Here is a 22,131-nt window from a genome sequence, read left to right on the forward strand (position 1 = left end):
AATGCGCAAGTTGTCTGTAATGATAATCAAATTTGCAGCCTTTGGGTTGCTAGACGTTCACGTTATACGCCCACCCATCTTCATCTGTTACTTCTGACACTGTCCTGAGAACATAAACATACTACCATGGAGGTGGAAACATTTGATGACATTTGTTTATGGATACCATACTGTTTCTGCTGCTAACCATAGATTTGTGCCTATACAGTAAGTACCTGCCCATATGTAAAACATGGGTTTCTTTGATACGTAAAAGTTGAAGATATAATGGACTTGCATCTGTGATAAAAAATATCCTCTTGTGGTTGAATTGGTTATTACATGCATTAGATGTAAACAATGCATTCACGTGTAGCTCACCAGTCAAAGTTATAACTGCAGTAGACTTCTCTTCCAGCTCACTTTTGCCCTTGTCTCCAAGACCACTGGAATAGGCTTGTCATCAATCTTCTTGTCTCTTGGCTTGTGCCACTGTTGTGTTTCTATGTCCTGATAACGTTGAGTGAGCGCATGTCACCTGAGCATGCATTGAGGTAGTCCTACCTGGCCTGCTGCATACAAATGTAGGAAAGTGCCCATTTGGCAATGTATGATTTCTGATTGTCTTAATTCAACAAGTCCACCACTAATAAACTGAGCAGCTCAGTCATTTATTTTCACCTCACACATTGTAAATTAAGTGTTTGTTTATGTTATGTTCTGTTAATTACTGATGTCCCCTTTAAGGATGGAGCACATTTGGTCATGCACAGTATTATTCTATGTTATTCTGGTACTAACTAGTTTGAGTAAATGTGAAGCTCCAGTTCAATTGCTTGTATTCAGAGTCTTTCTTATTACATAAATAAGTACAAAGTGTTAAGACACTACAATGGCGACGAGGATGATTACCTGCAGTGTGCATCACGAATACAGATGGAGTTCGTAGGAAGAGAGGAAGATTTTGACCCTGTAGCACAACAGCTAGCAAGCAGTGAAGACGAGGGGAGAGCTGACGAGAACGAGGCGGCAGATCAAAGACCCGTGGAGCCGGAGGTAAAGAGAATGGCTAGCATCGGGAAAATAGATGTGTTTGATGACACGCAAGAAAACTGGGCAACTTACATTGAACGACTGGAACAGTACTTCATTGAAAATGACATTGCTGATAACAAAAGAGTACCAGCGTTGTTGAGTTTAATTGGCCCAAAAACATACAGTTTGCTAAGAGATCTGACTGCCCCTCTGAAGCCCTCAAATAAAACATTCACAGAGATTGTGGAGATATTGCAAAATCACCTATCACCTAAACCACTCCTCATCACGGAACGTTTTCGTTTCCACAAGAGAGATCAGAATGAGGGGGAGGGTGTTAGTACATATGTAGCAGTGTTGAAGAAACTGTCTGAACATTGCCAGTTGGGAGAGAACCTAAATGACACATTATGGGATAGATTTGTTTGTGGACTGAAACATGAACACATTCAAAAACGTTTGCTCACAGAATCAGAGCTCACGTTTGCAAAGGCTGTTGAAATTGCTGTGGCTATGGAAATCGCGACTAAAGATGCATTTGAGTAAAAGATGCAATGTAAAAGAAGTACTGACCTGTCACAAATTTCCCTGCACAAGTTTTCACGCAGTCGACAGCGCCCCCGTGTGGACGAAAAATACAACAGGTGTGACAGAGATGGTCACAGAGCAGAGGACTGCCGTTTCAAAGACGAAATTTGTCACAAATGCAGTAGAAGGGGGCACATTCAAAGAGCATGCAAAGCAAAATTCAGTCACAACAGGAAAACTGAGAAAATTAAAGGGTCTGTGAATGCACTAGCAGAGAACAGTGGCAGTGATTCAGATGAACGATTAATTGGTACAATGGAGTTAAACACAGTGACTTCTCCCAGCAGTAGCATAATATGGGTGACACCAGATATCGAAGGCAAACCCCTCAAAATGGAGCTGGACACAGGATCTGCAGTGTCTATAATGTCCACTACTGTCTACAATGAGCACTTTAAGGCTATCAAGCTGAAGAACACAAATGTGTTGCTGAAGACATACTCAGGAGAGAGATTGAGCCCAATGGGGACGTTGCAGGTCAGAGTGCATTATGGGGGGCAAACACAGCAGTTACAGCTGTATGTGGTGCCTGGAACTGGCCCCCCATTATTTGGCAGGGAATGGCTTTCAAAAATAAAGCTGAATTGGTGTGACTTGAAAATGCTCCACACGTTCCAGTCCAAAGAGAAAGGCACAGACCAAACACTGGAACACTTGCGGAAGAAATACAACACAGTTTTCAGTGATCAGATGGGAACAGTAAAAGGCTTCACAGCAAAACTTGTACTAAGAGATGACGCAACCCCAAAATTCTGCAAAGCCTGATCTGTTCCATACTCCCTGAGACCAAAGGTGGAAGCGGAAATCGATCGCTTGCAGGATACAGGGATCCTGACGAAAGTGGACAGAAGCGAATGGGCCACACCCATAGTTCCTATTGTGAAGAAAGACGGGTCTGTTAGAATGTGTGGGGACTTCAAGGTAACTGTGAATCCAATGTTGCATGTGGACCAATACCCCCTACCACGTCTGGATGACATCTTTGCTGCACTAGCTGGTGGGAAACACTTCAGTAAAATCGATCTGAAACAGGCTTACCTGCGCTACCGGTTGAAGAGAGTTCCAAACAGTACCTGACAATAAACACACACAAAGGTCTATACAGGTATAACCGCCTGGTTTTTGGCATTGCATCAGCCCCAGCCATTTGGCAACGAACTATTGACCTGATTTTGCAAGGAATCCCAGGAACCCAGTGTATCCTGGATGACATGATCATAACAGGACGCACCGACAAAGAGCACCTGGCTAACCTGGAAGAGGTCCTGAAAAGACTGAAAGAGTATGGTCTACAGGCAAACTTAAAGAAGTGTGAGTTCTTCAAAGACAAGATTGTCTTCTGTGGACATGAGATTGACTGCAATGGATTGCACAAAACACAGGACAAAATCGAGGCAGTGGTACAGGCACCACGCCCACAAAATATCACAGAAGTGAGATCTTTCACGGGACTGATCAATTACTACAGAAGATTCCTCCCAAACCTTTCAGCAGTACTCCAGCCTCTAAATCAGCTCCTGGAAAAGAATAGGACATGGCGGTGGACAGAGCAGTGTGAAAATGCATTTCTGGAGACAAAACGGCTCATAACATCTGAACAGGTCCTGATGCATTACGACCCTGAAATGCCAGTGAAGTTGGCTTGTGATGCGTCCCCTTATGGATTAGGGGTAGTCCTTTCACACACACTGAAAGATGGGTCAGAGAGGCCAGTTGCATTTGCGTCACGAACATTGAATGATGCAGAGAAAAACTACTCACAAATCGACAAAGAAGCACTGGCACTAGTGTGGGGCGGCAAGAAATTCCACCCATACCTATATGGCAGGCGTTTCACACTGGTTACAGATCACCAGCCGTTGCTTTCCATTTTCAGTCCAAAGAAAGGCATTCCGTCAATGACAGCAGCCAGGTTACAGCGATATGCCCTGTTCCTTGCCAGTCATATGTATGACATTGAGTTTAAGCCGTCATTCCTCCACACAAATGCAGATGGATTATCCAGACTGCCGTGTACAAGAGAAAGACAAAGGAGGGTGGATGCAGTGGACATGTTCCATACCGCTCAGCTTGAGGCCCTACCAGTCACAAGCACAGTTATCAAACAGGAGACAAGGAAAGATGTGACCTTGTCAAAAGTGTACACCTACACCATGTCAGGATGGCCAGCTACTGGCAGAAAGGAGCTGACTCCGTATTTCCAGCGGAGAAACGAAATTACAACGTACCAAGGATGTTTGATGTTGGGAATGAGAGTCATGATACCCCAGAAATGCCAACATCTAGTCTTGCAGCAACTACATGAAGGTCATGTTGGAATTGTCAAAATGAAGCTGCTCGCAAGGAGCCACTTCTGGTGGCCAGGTCTGGACCAACAGATAGAAAATATGGCAAAGAACTGTAGTGGATGTTTGGAAACCCTTCACATGCCTGCTCCTGTCCCAGTCCACCCATGGGAATGGCCCGCAAAGCCATGGCAGAGAATTCATGTGGACTACGCTGGTCCCTTTGAAAAGCACATGTTTCTGGTTATAGTTGATGCCCATTCCAAATGGCCAGAGGTGTTTTGCACTGACTCCTCCACCTCAGCTCAGACGATAGAGTGTCTCAGAACAACGTTTGCACGCTTCGGTTTGCCACGGCAGCTGGTAAGTGACAACGCGCAAGCTTTTGTAAGTGACGAGTTTACAAGATTCATGTCAGTAAATGGAATCAAACACTCAACCTCAGCTCCGTACCACCCTGCCACCAATGGGCTGGCAGAACGCTTTGTGCAAACCCTAAAGCAAGGACTCCGTGCAGCAAAACGAGACAAAGGGACTTTGCAAACAAAACTGGCCAAGTTCCTGGCCTCCTACCGAAACACCCCACATGCCACGACAAATGAAAGCCCAGCCACACTGATGTTCGGGAGGCCTCTCCGCACACAGCTGGACATCATGAAGCCAAACAGGCGTAATGAAGTGCTGAACAAACAAGCCAAGATGCTCTCCGGTGGCCGGGAGTGCCATCTCCAAACAGGACAGGAAGTGATGGTGCGAGACTACAGAAGAGGAGGGAAATGGACAAGAGGGACCGTACACACACAAACGGGACCCAGAACTTACCAGGTTCAAGTGAGCCCAGACATAATGTGGCGGCGTCACATTAACCAAATGCATTCCACGGAAAACAGCACAACAATCGAGAGAGAACAGGCACAGAGATCCTGAGAGTGACACACTGGGAACTGTAGAGGACGGTGGGGCAGTAGAGAGAACAGGCACAGAGAGCTCCTGAGAGTGACACACAGGGAACTGTAGAGGACGGTGGGGCAGTAGAGAGACCCCAGGCTGAAAGAAGGGAACGTGTTGATGAAGGTGCTGCTATAGCAGACGCTATAATGGAACAAGCACACACTGAGGATGTTCAGGAGCCTCCAGACAATCTGAGGCGCTACCCAGGACGAAGGCACCGTCCACCAGACAGACTAGACTTATAAACAAACAAACAAAAACGAACTGTTCAAGTTCAAATTAAAAGATGCAAAATAACTACAACAAGTTCTGGGAAATGTTTCAGTTGTGGTTTGGTAAAAGTAACTCTGATTGTATAAGAGAAGGAATGTTATGTTCTGTTAATTACTGATGTCCCCTTTAAGGATGGAGCACCCTTGGTCATGCGCTGTATTGTTCTATGTTATTCTGGTACTAACTAGTTTGAGTAAATGTGAAGCTCCAGTTCAATTGCTTGTATTCAGAGTCTTTCTTATTACATAAATAAGTACGAAGTGTTAAGACACTACAGTTTACATCCATTGCAAAAGATAGTTCCTCAGTATTTGAAAAATCTTTCCAACACTACATCACCAAGCCTGGGTGTGGAAGAGAAAAATATCATGATCTGATGATCCCATATATCCAGTTGGAATAGCTGTCTGTCCTGAGCTGTCTGTCCCGAGCTCACTGGCGCGGGAAACTCTGAGGGCCCGTGAATAGGCTACTTGATACAATGTCGCAAGTTTGCTAGCAACTGCTTCGGTCCAGATCCAGTTTTTTATTTTATTTAACCTTTATTTAATTAACTTCTTCGAGATAGGGGGCGTTCTTTTAATTTTTGGATAAAAAACGTTCCCGTTTTAAACAAGATATTTTGTCACGAAAAGATGCTCGACTATGCATGTAATTGACAGCTTTGGAAAGAAAAAACTCTGACGTTTCCAAAACTGCAAAGATATTATCTGTGAGTGCCCCAGAACTAATGCTACAGGCGAAACCAAGATGAAATTTCATACAGGAAATGCCCCAGATTCTGAAGGCGCTGTGTTCCAATGTCTCCTTATATGGCTGTGAATGCGCCAGGAATGAGCCTGCCCTTTCTGTCGTTTCCCCAAGGTGTCTGCAGCATTGTGACGTATTTGTAGGCATATCATTGGAAGATTGACCATAAGAGACTACATTTACCAGGTGTCCGCCCGGTGTCCTGCGTCAAAATTTTTGCGTAATCTCTAGGTCCATGCACGTTCCATTTCTTCAGAGTAGAAACTAAACTGCCACGAATGATTTATCATCGATAGATATGTGAAAAACACCTTGAGGATTGATTCTAAACAACGTTTGCCATGTTTCTGTCGATATTATGGAGTTAATTTGGAAAAAAGTTCGCGTTGTAATGACTTAATTTTTGTTTTTTTTCTTACCCAAACGTGATGAAGAAAACGGAGCGATTTGTCTACACAAATAATCTTTTTGTAAAAACTGAACATTTGCTATCTAACTGAGAGTCTCCTCATTGAAAACATCTGAAGTTCTTCAAAGGTAAATGATTTTATTTGAATGCTTTTCTTGTTTTTGTGAAAATGTTGCATGCTGAATGCCAGGCTTAATGCTATGCTAGGCTATCAATACTGTTACACAAATGCTTGTTTAGCTATGGTTCAAAAGCATATTTTGAAAATCTGAGATGACATTGTTGTTAACAAAAGGCTAAGCTTGAGAGCTAATATATTTATTTAATTTCATTTGCGATTTTCATGAGTAGTTAACGTTGCGTTATGCTAATGAGCTTGCGGAGAGAATTACACTCCTGGATACAGGTTTTTTTCGTAGCCAAACGTGATGAACAAAACGGAGCGATTTGTCCTACACAAATAATCTTTTCGTAAAAACTGAACATTTGCTATCTAACTGAGAGTCTCCTCATTGAAAACATCTGAAGTTCTTCAAAGGTAAATGTTTTTATTTGAATGCTTTTCTTGTTTTTGTGAAAATGTTGCATGCTGAATGCTAGGCTAAATGCTATGCTAGGCTATCAATACTCTTACACAAATGCTTGTTTAGCTAAGGTTCAAAAGCTTATTTTGAAAATCTGAGATGACAGTGTTGTTAACAAAAGGCTAAGCTTGAGAGCAAATATATTTATTTCATTTCATTTGCGATTTTCATGAATAGTTAACGTTGCGTTATGGCTGTATTCACGATCCCGGATCCGGGATGGCTAGAATCAAGAGGTGTTAACTAGACAAGTCACTTCACTAGCAATAGCTCAAGTCAAGACAGATAGAAACGGAGGCAGACAGGCGGAGTAGAGAGATGAATGTGATTGAAAGAATCTGAATTTTCATCATATTTTCTACTGTTTTTATTTGTTGGCTTTGGGCTTATGTATTTACTTAGTCGACGATGGAAGTTCTAGGCCTACTGCTGCATTTAATCACATAGGAAGTTCCATGAAAAAAACGTGCCAACCTATAGATATCAAAGGCCAAACAAGAGAGGTATCGCTGTGGTGGAAAATAGGAAACCACTAGACTTGTTTTTAGACGGAGTGAATTATGGATCAATGCTACTTGGGAAATCCATTTAGCATCTTCGAGGAAAATCTGGAATGAGGAAAGTGTGGAGTCGGTGAGAGTCACTGTCACGCCCTGACCATAGTTTGCTGTGTATGTTTCTATGCTTTGTTTGGTCAGGGTGTGATCTGAGTGGGCATTCTATGTTGGATGTCTAGTTTGTCTGTTATTTGTTTGGCCTGATATGGCTCTCAATCAGAGGCAGGTGTTAGTCGTTGTCTCTGATTGGGAACCATATTTAGGTAGCCTGTTTTGTCATTGTGGGTTGTCTGTGATTGTCAATGTTAGTTGCTATCGTTATTCGTTTATTGTTTTGTATAGTTTGTTCAAGTGTTCTCTGTTCATTAAATTCACGATGATGACATACCACGCTGCATTTTGGTCCTCCGATCCTTCCAACTACTCCACTACAAGAAGTGGTCATATTTCGATTTTTTTGTATGTCTGCTGAGCAGAATAAACGTGTTTTAAAACTCAAAAAGATATCGGAGTGGAATGTTTCCTGTATGGATTGTCGTAGCAGGGCACCTATCAAGGGGGTTATTTCTGGGGTGGCGCAAGAAAAAAAGGCAGAGGATATTACTGAAGACATCGATGGAGTGGTTGGTGCACGTCAACTGACCTGTATGGTGGATGGAGAAAATAAATTTGCTTCATCCATACTACGGTTCTTTGCCAAGGGCTAAAATAGAAGTCATTTCTATTTCTGACGCAGATTGCGCTGCAAGTCCTGCCTCTCCCATCTCCTCATTGGTTTATAGAAGCAGGTACCCACGTGCCATCTCCTCATTGCTTATACCCACGTGGGTGATTGAAAGACGAACTGTTTTGCCGGTCATCATGATAATACTATGAAAACTATTTATATGCCAATCACCATATAAGTTCAAAGATGAAAAAGCCTGGAAGGAGGAGAGATGACTAGAAACTATTCGGTTGACCGTTTTATGTGTGGGTTAATTGTCGGAGGAGAGGACCTTGTGCACTTCAGGTAAAATAACAACTCAATGTTTATATCCCAGGACAAAATTAGCTAGCAACAGCAAGCTAGCTAAATAGGACAAATTAGCTAGCAAGTGCAAGCTAAATTACCATAAATGTTTCATGCTTTTCGACCTGTCCCCAAATTAATGTCATTGGTTCTGTTACGTCCATCGTTAAAGGAAGACCAAGGTGCAGCGTGGTAGGCGTACATTTTCTTTAATTTAAATGTTCCACCAAAAACAATAAACAACTCAACGAACGAAAAAGACAATATCCCACAACAGAAAGTGGGAAAAAGGGCTGCCTAAGTATGATCCCCAATCAGAGACAATGACAGACAGCTGCCTCTGATTGGGAACCATACTGGGCCAAAAACAAAGAAATAGACAACATAGAATGCCCACCCCAAATCACACCCTGACCTAACCAAATAGAGAAATAAAACGTCTCTCTAAGGTCAGGGCGTGGCAGGTTCAGATTTTGTTTTGATATTTTAACCTGCAGGTCGTGACCGCGTTTGGTGTAGGGGGACAAAATAAATTGATGCACGATGGCGCAAGCGCGCGGCCGGTTTGGGTTCCGTGTTAGGGTGAAGGAGAATGAGGTGGGAAGGGTAAGGAGTGTCCAATGTGTCTCCCATCTGGAGGTGATGTCAAAATTCGAAAGAACGGGTGGTGGGGAAGAAACATCAACCGAGGGATAATGAACTGCTACATGTTAAAAAATGTGGACTTTGTATTATTTATTGCAATGATCACTAACTGTACAGCACAAGCAGAGAATTAAAAAAAAAATGGAATCATTGTGAATGCAGCTGAATTATTTTGGAGTCTTTGTGATTTCACAGCCAAGTCTGTGCAAGAAATCCTGTCGGTGGATGTTTCGCCATCACAGGCCCCTGAGCCTGTGTAGAGAGGTATTTTGGAGTGGACTGGGATTGAGGAAGTGGATGGGTTTTGTGAGTTGATTTGTTTAATTTTGTATTTTCCTGCAATGTTTGAATACCCTGTCCAGCTGGTGGCTGTAATTCACAATAACATTGGATTCCAACCGCCATTAAACCCTATCAAAGAAGAAGAATACATCAAAGGCCCGTCCAACTGATTAGTTTGGGCACCAACCTTTGAGGTGGCAAGCTTGTAGTGGACATTTTACCTTGGGCTCTCCAGAGTTCCATTGAAGGCCGTTTTGTCTGCTCCTATATGAGTATAATTGATGTTTGTCTCAAAGTTACCGAGTACCTATTTTGGGAGTTCCCTTAGTATTATTACTGTGTGTTTCTCCATGTTCGCAGGAAGATAAAAGTCTAAGCTTGTCCGAGTTAACAACAGTAACCAAGGGGGGTTATTTTGTGAAGGGTTAATTACTGTAACAATACTGTAGAATCATTTCACTGCTTCTAAATCTATTTTTCATGACATAAATCAGTATTACTTAACCAAACATCTTGTAGTTTAGGTTGTTGTTTTGGTTTAACAATACATATTTTAATGAAATGTGAATGCTGTTCAAAACATATCATATTTGCAGCATATACCTGCCGACATATAACACAGACAAATTTCATCAAGGAGTAAACTTTTGAAAGCGTGCTGTCCAGTTTAAGTTTAAGTTTTCTAACTTACAGTGTTCACGTCCGTTTCATCATCACCCTCCTCCTCTTCCTCAGTGACATCTGTCTTTCTCTGGTTGGATACAAGAAAAGAGACAAACCACCCATTAGAGACTTGAGTGCAAAGCTTCGATAAAATAAGGGAGTGACTATTTTCACAGACACGTATTGTTAGGCATATGACACCTAGATTGTGGAAAGCTGGTAACGTTTCAGTCAGACGATCAGAATAAAGTGGAACCACTATTGGAGCTTCAACTTGCAGTATAACTCTGCTTATAGGCCTAACTTTACCTCGCTTCAGGATGCACTGGGAGAGGATTTTGGGGGACTTCCTGCTGTCCTGCTCTTTGACATTGGTCTACTTGACCATGCTTGTCCTCGTCATGGCCCTTTGTTGGTAAACTCACATTGTCACAGTGACCACAACTAGGAGAGTGACCAGAGCACCAGCCATCACTACAGTGGATATGGCTAAAGGGAGATGAGGTAGGACTTAGTTCGAATTTCTACTTTGTTTGTCAGGTTTTAGAGTGTTATGTGCTTAACTTTAGACAAATCGTCCGTGTCTGTGACCTCAGAATATGTGAACTCTTAGCCTTCTCTCACCACCACTCATTGCGTCAAGATCCATTGTGTCGTCAAACAAAGCAAGTGTTTGGGGACTAGTGTCACCTGCGAAGGCTGCAATAGGTAAAGATGACAGGTAAGTCACAACGTATTAACAGAGAGTCACATGATACATAACTTTACGACAAAGTGAGACTTCATGACACACACTGGATTTTTGTTGCATGACCAACGCTACGGTTTATCTCCGTTTTTCAGTGAATGCATCAATAGCAGTGTCATCATCCATAACAGAGTTATAGCAATAGTAATAACATAGGAAAGTACAAAAGGGAATCTGATCTTATGTTGAACATATGACATCAGCTCTTTGCAGCCACATTCACGTCAGTAGCACTAAGCACAGACGTGGCCTATGCTCAGGGCCCTGAATATGATCAAAATGTGCTGAATCTCAACTTCTCCACTAGATGTCGGGCTTCACCACTTTTGTTTCTGGCATGTCTTGGTTCTTCACCTCATTTCACCTCTGTTTCACCAATTAGCTAGATATTTGAACTACAACCAATCAAACCAACTACAACCAATGACCAGTATTGTTTCTGTTACTCACATTATATTGCACAAATACTTACATAAGGGCCCGTGTTCATGATTTAGAGAATTTGAGATGACGATGACAGTTTAGATGTTCCGTTTGTATTACCACTCATTTCTCTTCAATTGTATTTTGAGTCTCACTGACCACCACAAACAATGCATTTGTTTTCCTGAGAATACTGCATGTGTCACCAAACATATTTCACCTCAACAACCCTTACAATAGATCAAAACCTCATCCAAATGTCATTCAGGTTTCAGTTTAGGTTCCTGTGTTCAGACGCTGGGTTCTCTGACGGTTATTCTATTTTTCTAATAATCTTCATGAGAAAATAAATTACCTTTCAGAGCCTCTTTGGAGAATCAATTGAAATGACGTGGGGGAGTTACTCTGGGGGTGCTGTGAATTGCTAAACCTGATTGTCTGTGTTTTAATGGCCATGCTAAGCTTTCCAGACCATTAGAGGAAGAAACCATTAGCCTCACAGGTCATTTAGCCTCCATTTTGTCAGCCTACTATGAGGCTGGTAGTGTCTGTTATGGGTTTGCCAAAGTTAACCCTGTTGACATGGAGAAAATCCATTGATTGGTCTAGTAGTTAAGTGTGTGCATCCCAATTGCTCTAATGCACATGCACACACACACGTACACACACAGCATGCATACGCACAAACATAGAGGAACACTCACAAACATAGAGGTATGAATGTGTGTTTCTTTGTCCTATACATACTGTACAGAAAGTGCCCATACAAGTGTGTAAACACACCGACGTTCATTCTCTTTCTCCCTCCCATTTAGTTACTGAGTACAATTAATAATTATTTGGCATTTGAACCAAACTTAACTATTTTGGGAAGCTCAAATGGGCCATTACTTTTATAGATTTTTCCGATTTGCATTGTCTCACATCTATAGCTACCCTTCTCATCTTCCGTCCAGCTTCAGGAGACTGTAAAGATTTGGCATGAGTCCTCAGATCCTCAAAAGGTTCTACAGCTGCACCCTCGAGAGCATGGTTGCATCACTGCCTGGTATGGCAACTGCTCGGCCTCCGACCGCAAGGCACTTCAGAGGGTAGTGCGAACGGCCCAGTACATCACTGGGGCCAAGCTTCCTGCCATCCAGGACCTCTATATCAGGCAGTGTCAGAAGAAGGCCCTAGCAATTGTCAAAGACTCTAGCCACCCTAGCCATACACTGTTCTCTCTGCTACCGCATGGCAAGCAGTATCTGAGTGCCAAGTCTAGGTCCAAGAGGCTTCTAAACAGCTTCTACCCCCAATCCATAAGACTCCTGAACATCTAATCAAATGGCTATCCAGACTATTTGCATTGCCCCCCCCACCCACCTCTTTTACGCTGCTGCTTTGATTTGATTTTTGATTTGATTTTATCTACATGTACATTTTACCTCAATTACCTCGACTAACCGGTGCCCCCGCACATTGACTCTGTACCGGTACCCCCTGCACATAATCTCGCTATTGCTATTTTACTGCTGCTCTTTAATTACTTGTTCCTTTTATTTCTTGTTCTTTATTCATATTTTTTTTAACTGCATTGTTGGTTGAGTAAGCATTTCACTATAAGGTCTACACCTGTTGCATTCGGCGCATGTGACTAATAACATGTGATGAGATGTGATTTGATGCTCAGCAATTGGAGAGGAAATAATGTCATGCTGAAAAGAAGTTTCTAATCTAATGTAGTTCATCTCATAGGTTCAACCGGTATGGCTGGTCTGAATGGATAGCTCGCTTTGCTTCTTTCAGTAACCATAATACAATTCACATTGCTTCCTCTTCTATGTGCATAATGGGAATGTATGTTAGTGTTCAAAAAATATTAACATCATCAGCATAGCATCGTGTCTCTCTTGCTGTTTTCCATTATCAACGTACAGAATGTCATTCACCTAAAATGCAAATTCCTTACGCTTGCTGTTTAACCAATGGGCACACTCTTATCACATTCCTCTCTCTCAACCAATGGGCATAAATCTTGGGATGTGTTTGTATGTCAAATTTACCCATGTTCTCGTACTTGCTGTGTCACAGCAAAAGTTACCGACAACCCTCCACCTCCCCACCATCACCACCTAAGACCTGTCATTGGAACCTCTTAATCCCCGAGGGGGAGATTTCAATGCCAACTGCCCCGCATAGGGCTACCTGCCATCAAAGGATCAGGCTCTGAGGATCATCCCTCAGAGACGAGGCCATTCCCCAAACTATTTTAAGAAGGGTTTATACTTGCATTTTGTCTCTGTTGTTCATTCAGCTCAACCTTAATCTCGATTGAATTAACCAAATCCAGGAAAAGGACAACTTGGCACATTGCAAAAGTGACAGATATCTAACCAAGCTATTTTCAAACGTACACTTACAGTGTTTCAGATGCCAAAGTCTTTGTGTATTTGCAAAAGTTTATTTTTAACAAATGGTTTTCTTTGCATGTCAGACTACGTCGTAAATTCAAATATTCCGTTATACACATGCAGATATTGTTATCAATATCGGTATTTTCAAAGTTTATGAACAAAAAACAACGTACCTAGTCAAAGGTATTGGAATCCCAATGAAGACGAAGGTTATTATCCTGGTTTAGACCCACCCAACAGACGCTTCAACTGGTCATGAGTGTCACTCACTTATTCCCCCCCCCCCCTCCCCAAGACTGCTATGCCATGATACCCCTTATCACTCCACACATTTGGCCAAACGAAGGCGTTGGATCCACTGCTTGCTGGCACTTGATTACACACTCATAGGCTTTGTCTACTTGGTGTTACATTGATATTAATCCCTTTGTTTAAATAAGTGCGCATGTATAAACGTTGGTATTGTTGTTGAAAGATGAATTGTTCTTGATAGAGTGGTTTGGTGTTTCAATGTGTTTTGAGCGCCCAGATAAACAACCATTTACATGGTTGATAGTGGGAGCTAGTATTGATTTACTGCCACTGTGGAATGTTCCACAGCGAAGGCAAGTGCACTGTGTATGTCTTGGCTCCGGAATTGACAAGGAAACTTCCTTCTGTGTTTTGTTTTGAAAGAAAAACCATTGTCAGTAGTTAAGCAAAGAACACATTTGGTTTCCACTCAAATGATGTCAGTGAAGTTTGAGAGAGTGTGAAAAAATACATGTGGGGTGATATATGTGTGCTTCAGCATATTATATGATATAACTCCCATTCCCCCCAAAAAATTATAGCACTTTATTTTAGTGATTTCTTTCAATCTGTGAATATAAGTAAGTACAAAAATAATACAACATACTTTCTTAGTAAATGCCAGCTGAATAAATACCAGTGGAAACAATATTGTAAAATACCAGGCCACCAGTTCAAGTATTCAAGTATAAACCAGCCTAATGTACATCAAAATCATTATTAATGGCTAAATTAAGGGTATATAATCCTGATGAAGCCACATTATGATGTTTTGCTGACTCTATGCTTTACCTTAAAAACCCTCCATGATATACAATTTTTGAGGGAAATATCCAAAACTTGAATGTGTTCCAGACAAGCAGTCACAGTATGGTATGAACAAAATCCATTCCAGACGCATACCCATTTTCACATGGACATGCCTAAATTTGGCCAACACGTCCAAATGGGAAAAAAGTATGGCATCACTTAGAACGGTTTAATGTAAAATGCTGTTGTTGACCTCTAGGTACAAACTGTTCAGCTATTCCACGGACAATTGAAACATTTACCACAGAGCTGTAAGCTATGGAATAGGTCACCCTACCTGAAGGAATGTACCCCTGGATTTTTTAGATAATACAATGAAAACAAATGTGTAATACTGTGTAGTAATGCCGATTCCATACTATGAGATATTTGTATCAATACATGTAGATAATGAAAGGGTTATACCCACTCTATATAGGCATTTCACCTAGACCAGGTATCCTCAAACTGGGGGTACGCGCAATGCCGTAAATATATATACACTACCGTTCAAATGTTTGGGGTCACCTGGAAATGTCCTTGTTTTTGAAAGAAAAGCAAATTTTTTGTCCATTAAAATAACATCAAGTTGATCAGACATACAGTGTAGACATTTAATGTTGTAAATGACCATTGTAGCAGGAAATGGCTGATTTTTTTATGGAATATCTACATAGGCGTACAGAAGCCCATTATCAGCAACCATCACTCCTATGCTCCAATGGCACGTTGTGCTAGCTAATCCAAGTTTAGCATTTTAAAAGGCCTATTGATCATTAGAAAACCCTTTTGCAATTATGTTAGCACAGCTGAAACTATTGTTCTGATTAAAAAAGCCATAAAACAGACCTTCTTCAGACTAGTTGAGTATCTGGAGCGTCAGTATTTGTGGGTTCGATTACAGGCTCAAAATGGCCAGAAACAAATAACTTTCTTCTGAAACTCATCAGTCTATTCTTGTTCTGAGAAATGAAGTCTATTCCATCCGAGAAATTTCCAAGAAACTGAATATCCTGTACAACGCTGTGAACTACTCCCTTCACAGAACAGTGCAAACTGGCCCTAACCAGAACAGAAAGAGGAGTGGGAGGCCCCGGTGCACAACTGAGCAAGAGGACAAGCATTTGCTGCCAGTTGAGGACTTGTGAGGCATCTGTTTCTCAAACTAGACACTCTAATGTACTTGTCCTCTTGCTCAGTTGTGCACCGGGGCCTCCCACTCCTCTTTCTAGAGGGAGAACTAAGATGACTTTTGAGTAGTAAGACATGTATAAAAGCAACAGATACCATTAATAAGAAGGGGCTATAGGCGTCTTATATGGTGAGCTACCGAGTGGCTAGGACAGGCAAGCCCCATACTATTGTGGAGGACTTCATTCTTCCTGCTGCCGCAGATATGGCTGGGAAAATGCTCGGGAAAAAGGCCAAAAAACTATACAGACAATGCCTTCATCAAACAACACTGTTTCAACGCGCATCAGTGACACGGCAGGAGATGTTTTGAAACAATTACTGCTTCGCATACAAGCCAGTGAATTATATGGGTTACAGCTGGTTGAGTCAACAGACGTGGCGGTTTATGGGGTGTCAGTTACGAAAGACATCCTCTTCTGCAAACCACTGGAAACCAGGATAACAGAAGAGGATATTTTGAAAGTATTGAACAGCTTTGTGACATCAAATGGACTTTGGGGGTCAAGATGTGTTTATCTTTACTGATGGCGCAAAAGCCATGACAGGAAGACATAGTGGAGTGGTAATGCACGTGCAAGCAGTTGCTCCCTACGATACTCGGGTACACTGCAGCATCCACCGAGAGGCTCCTGCTGCCAAGGGAATGCCTGACAGCTTGAAAGACGTTTTGGACACTACAGTGAAAATGGTTAACTTTGTTAAAGCAAGGCCCCTGAACTCTTGTGTATTTTCTGCACTATGCTATGAAATGGGCAATGCTTTTACAACATACAGAAGTGCACTGGTTATCAGGGGGCAAAGTATTGACATGTTTTTTTTTAATTGAGAGACGAGCTTAAAGTTTTCTTTACTGACCATAATTTTCACTTGTCTGATCACTTGCATGATGACGAGTTTCTCACACGACTGGCCAATCTGGGTGATGTTTTTTCTCACCTGAATGAACTGAATCTAGGATTACAGGGACTCTCTGCAACTATATTCAATGTGCGGGACAAAATTTAGGCTATGACTAAGAAGTTGAAGCTCTTCTCTTTCTGCATTAACAAGGACAACACACAGGTCTTTCCATCATTGTATGATTGTTTTGTGTGCAAATGAACTCAAGCTTACGGACAATGTAAAAGGTGATATAGCAAAGCACCTGAGTGAGTTGGGTGCGCAATTACGTAGGTACTTTCCTGAAACGGATGAAACAAACAAATCCAGTTGTTTGTTTCATCCGTTTCAGGAAAGTACCTACGTAATTGAAAGTTATCCCTTTCATGCCCTGCCTTCAGTCCACTTACCGATATCTGAACAAGAGAGCCTCATTGAAATTGCATCAAGCGGTTCTGTGAAAATTTTATTTAATCAGAAGCCACTGCCAGATGTCTGGATTGGGATGCGCTCTGAGTATCCTGCCTTGGAAAATCATGCTGTTAAGACACTGATGCCCTTTGCAACCATGTACCTGTTTGAGAGTGGATTCTCGGCCCTCAATAGCATGAAAACTAAATACAGGTACAGACTGTGTGTGGGAAATGATTGAACAATTTCTCCAATACAACCCAACATTGCAGAGTTATGTGCATCATTTTAAGCACACCCTTCTCATTAACCTGTGGTGAGTTATTCAGAGTTTTCGATGTACAAATAAGATTTCATATGTAAGATGGTTAAATAAAGAACAAAATGATTGATTGTTATTATATTATTATGATTATTATATGTTATTAACATTTGAGAGTGCGCCGACCCTGGTACTAGAGGGGGTATGCAGCTGGAGGTTGAATGTTTGAAGGGGTATGGGACTATAAAAAGTTTGGGAACCACTGACCTAGACCGAAGAATAGGGACAACACACCCTGCAACTGCATTTTCCCATTTTGTCAGATTTTTAAAAGACAGTCCATTAATATAGATTGACTGTGTAATCCTGTAGAACTCTAACGATACAAACCCTCATCTCGAAAACCAGACCATAGGCAACAAATGAAGAGCATTTGAAATTTGTGGGAGGCAAAGTGGATGTCTAAAGAGACTATTGTATCCCTGTATGATGATGATTCCTAAACACCTCCCTCCATTGACTGCATGTTTATGGAAATTGCACAGAATTTGCCATCCATTTTTTGTTTTTCACAATATACGATAAAAGTCATTGGCTGTATAAATGAGAGTCTCACATAAACCAGAGGAACAACACAAGATTGAGTCTTCGTCTGATCCTAGTGCCTACACGTCTAGTTCTCTAATACCTATCTGCATGCTACCTCCCCCTCTGACGTCACCGGGCTCCGAGTAGAATTGGACAGCAGTGTCACCTTTGACCTTTGCGTCCCCTTTGAGGTGGACGAATAGGACACCTGGTTCCCCGTGGTCGAGTCTCTCCCGTTGTCGCCGCGGCAACACAGCACCGTCCTGACCTTTTCCCTGAAGTCGTCAGAGACATAGTAGAAGATGAAGGGGTCGATGCAGCTGTTCAACGTGCTAACAGCTAGGCTAACCATGTAGGGCACGTACAGGTCCTCCCCATCATCCACCAGGTAGGAGTCGGAGTAGTGCAGGAGAAGGAGGACGTTGCTGGGTAGCAGGCAGCCAACGAACACTACCAGCACTAGCACAGTGACGCGCACAGCGTGGGCGTAGCGCTGGCCTCCCGCCAATAGGGTGCGTATCACGGAGCCGTAGCAGTAGAGGACGACCAGCAGGGGGAGCAGGAAGCAGAGAAAGAAGAGTGTGAGAAAGTAGGGCAGGAAGTAGTTCTCATGCTCCTCCTCAGGCAACGCGTCGTGGCACGTGGTTATGCTCGGCTCGTCCAGCTTGTAGGACTGGCGGGAGACGAGGAGAGGCACCATGGCGGCCAGCGCCACCACCCACACGCCCAGGCTCATGTAAAGGGAGGTGCGGAAGCTGCGGAGGGTTTTGGCACCGAACGGGTGCACCAATGCCACATAGCGGTCGACGGCAATGAACGCCAGGCACAGCACCGAGCCATACATGTTGCCGTAGAAGAGCGCCGTGACCACGCGGCAGAAGGGCTCGCCGAAGACCCAGTCGTTTCCCTGGAAGTGATAGACTATGCGGAAGGGGAGCACCATCAGTATCATGAGGTCGGTGGCGGTGAGGTTGATGAGGAGGATGGTGGATGGCATCTTCTTGGTACGGAACAGAAGGACCCACAGGGCCAGGAGGTTAGCCGGGAGGCCCACAGTGAAGGCTACCAGGTAGAGCATGGGCACGTAGAGCACGGTGGTGGGAGCCTGCACCTCCTGGATCTGTTTGTCTTTCAGGGTGGTGAAGTTGCAGTTGGACACCAGCTTGAAGGAGCGCAGCCCTGTCAAGGTAGAAACAGAAGAGATTTGATGATTCGTTAGAGGTTCTGCATTAAATTATTTTCAGTATAAATGCATTCATATACTGATATTTTACCTAGAAAAAGCTGTGCATCCTAGTTAAGCATTCAGATAAGGCATACCCCTAACTTGAAATGTGTAGGTGACACAAACTTCTAATAACATCAATGTGTGATATACACAAAGGATGGAGATATGCCTGCATTTCTCAAGTTAGGATTCAGCCCAATGCGAAAAGCTTGCAGGACTTTCACATCCATAGTCGAAAGGACATTTTGGGTGAAAACTTGAGTTACGCTGTGTGGATCTCAAGCTAGGATTCAGATCATTAAGAACAAAGTGATCTCATCAGCTTGAAAATAACCTATGGTCATGGGAGGGGTCTGGCAATACCATTAAAGTGGTCTGTGGTACTGTATGTCTGAAGGTGTGCGAAGTTGCTGGATATTGGCGGGAACTGGAACACGCTGTTGTACGCGTCGTTCCAGAGTATCCAAAACATGGATGATATGTCAATGGATGAAATGTCTGGTGAGTAAGCAGGCCATTGAAGAACTAGGGCATGTTCAGTTTCCAGGAATTGTGTACAGATCATTGTGACATTGTCTGCCATCTGTCCCGGAACAGTTGAAATCAGGATTAATCTGTGAAGAGCACACTTCTCCAGTGTGCCAGTGGCCATCGAAGGTGAGCATTTTCCTACTGAAGCCGGTTATGACGCAGAACTACAGTCAGGTCAAGACCCTGGTGAGGACGACGAACACGCAGATCAGCTTCCCTGAGGCGGTTTCTGACAGTTTGTGTAGTTTGTTCTTCGGTAGTGCAAACCCACAGTTTCATCAGCTGTCCAGGTGGCTGGTCTCTGGCAACAGCCCTGGTGGACATTCCTGCAGTCAGCATGCCTATTCCATGTTCCCTCAAAATATGAGACATCTGTGGCACTGTGTTGTGTGACAAAACTGCACATTTTAGAGTGTCCTTTTATTGTCCCCAGCACAAGACGCACCTGTGTAATGACCATGCTGTTTAATCAGCTTCTTGATATGTTACACCTGTCAGGTGGATAGATTATCGTGGCAAATGAGAAATTCTCACTAACAGGGATGTAAAGAAATTTGTGCACAAGCTTTTATGGAAAATGTCTGGGATCTTTTATTTCAGCTCATGAAATACTTTACATGTTGCCTTTATATTTTTGTTCAGTATATTTATCACATTTGAAATGCAGATTGACTTAAGCTCGTTTAGCTCCTACACACTTAGAAAAAAGGGTTCCACAAGGGTTCATCGGCTGTCCCCATAGTATAAATGTTTTGGGCTCCAGGTAGAACCCTTTTGGGTTCAAGGTAGAACCCTTTACACAGAGGGTTCTATGTGGAATCCAAAAGAGTTCTATCTGGAAACAAAAATCACAGGATTCTTCTATGGGGACAGACAAAGAACCCTTGTTGGTTCTAGATAGTACCTTTTTTCTAAGAGGGTTACCTCTCTTGTTCAGTACCTTGCCTGTGCGTGTAGTGGCTCAGCGTTGTGAACACTTTTTCAATCACCAATTATATTTACATTCCAGTTTAGCCTGATGTTGTTTTAGCCATTACAGTTAAGTGGGAGGCTATAGTAACAGTTCCCAGAGAGCTCAGGCTCATTTCAGCGAATGGTTTAATTTACAGGAAATAGCTGGCCGGTATATGGCAATAATGTACATAAACTACCCTATAGAGAACACATTCCTACTCAGTAGATAAGAGGCAGTAGATTAGCTTGCATGCCGGTATATCTTCAAAATCACAGGAAACATGAGCTTCCTCAACTGAAATGACCACATCCAAGCTACTTACTGTTGTACATGAACACCTACCAAAATAAAAATAAAAATTCACACAATGAAACCCAAACGAAGGGTTTCATTAAGCAAACCATTTGTTTGTGGTTTGCTTAATGAAAGTGACCTGAAGGAGTTTGGATCGAAAGAAGAAGAAAAAAAGATGCACCAACTTACGGACGCCCATGCCAGTGCACTCCTCCGTGGTGGAAGAGGAGGAACAGCCATGGAGGAGAGCAGAGAGAGAGAGCAGCAATAGCAGAGTCCCGGCTGGAGTCCCGGCTGGAGCAAAGAGACTCATGGTGCTGCAGAGGATCCGTGCTCTCTCACAGCGAAAGCTATAATTTATGGTCAGGCGCTACTTCCACAAGCAGAGAGAGCTGCCTCTCCCTTCCTTCCTTTCACTGCTTCGTGTAACACAGCCCCTGTGTCCCAAGTCCTGTGATGATAATACAGTGAAGTCTAAAATTGTTATCTCCTTTGCCACAATATCACCCTTCAAATCACTGTGTTCCTGCCGAAGTTTGTCAAGAGTCTCAGCTGTGTCTCAGATGAGTTCAGCAGCTTGACTTCAACAGACTACACCGGTCTCTTCTACACTGTACTCCTATCCTCTATTCTAATATGGTCCAGCTGTGTGTCTAGTTCTGCCTCTGGGGGAGGTGCATGTTTGGTGGTGGGGGCATGACATTGTTCTTCTCATGCTGTGATTCATATGAGGAGAGAGCGGTGAGTTGATCTTCCCCACGCTTTGAGGAACAGGAAATATGGTAATTTAACCTCTGGGGCCATAGTAAGGCATGCATTATTCCAGACAGACATCCACTCACACCCAATGACCCAAAGTGCATACAACAACAAACACACACATACAACCACACACACACTTCATAAGTAAGTGTCATTGTGCTCAAGAGTTCCAAGTTCAGACATTAATTGAAAATATCCTGTCCTAAACAACAGCCGTATGTTCCCAATCCCTCTCTCCCTTGCAGCAATCTTTGTTGTCCATACTGGACTCAATCGTGCATCCTCTGATGCCATTTAAAACACAACCCACAAAAAACTTCAGGTCTTGACGCCAGAGGGTATTACATTCCTGCCGTTCTTAGGAGGA

The 22,131-nt window shown here is 42.8% G+C and overlaps 1 protein-coding gene across 1 annotated transcript; it reads right to left on the reverse strand.

Moving 5' to 3' along the window:
• Nucleotides 1-17,186: 17,186 nt before the first annotated feature.
• On the reverse strand, nt 17,187-21,695 carry LOC112257097 (proteinase-activated receptor 4). Its single transcript, XM_024430667.2, has 2 exons — nt 21,192-21,695; nt 17,187-19,173 (listed from the first exon to the last, which is right to left on the reverse strand). Exons 1-2 carry the CDS (start codon nt 21,313-21,315, stop codon nt 18,095-18,097), a joined length of 1,203 nt encoding a protein of 400 aa, XP_024286435.1. The 5' UTR covers nt 21,316-21,695; the 3' UTR covers nt 17,187-18,094.
• Nucleotides 21,696-22,131: the final 436 nt, after the last annotated feature.

Source organism: Oncorhynchus tshawytscha, linkage group LG08 (genome assembly GCF_018296145.1).
Source record: "Oncorhynchus tshawytscha isolate Ot180627B linkage group LG08, Otsh_v2.0, whole genome shotgun sequence".
NCBI lineage: Eukaryota > Metazoa > Chordata > Actinopteri > Salmoniformes > Salmonidae > Oncorhynchus > Oncorhynchus tshawytscha.

Bases quoted from the DNA above. Each gene is read 5' to 3' on its own strand.
- LOC112257097 (XM_024430667.2), bottom strand. From the start codon at position 21,315: ATGAGTCTCTTTGCTCCAGCCGGGACTCCAGCCGGGACTCTGCTATTG. The intron at 19,174-21,191 runs GTAAGTTGGTGC...CTACCTTGACAG, and splicing joins GTGCACTGGCATGGGCGTCC to GGCTGCGCTCCTTCAAGCTG.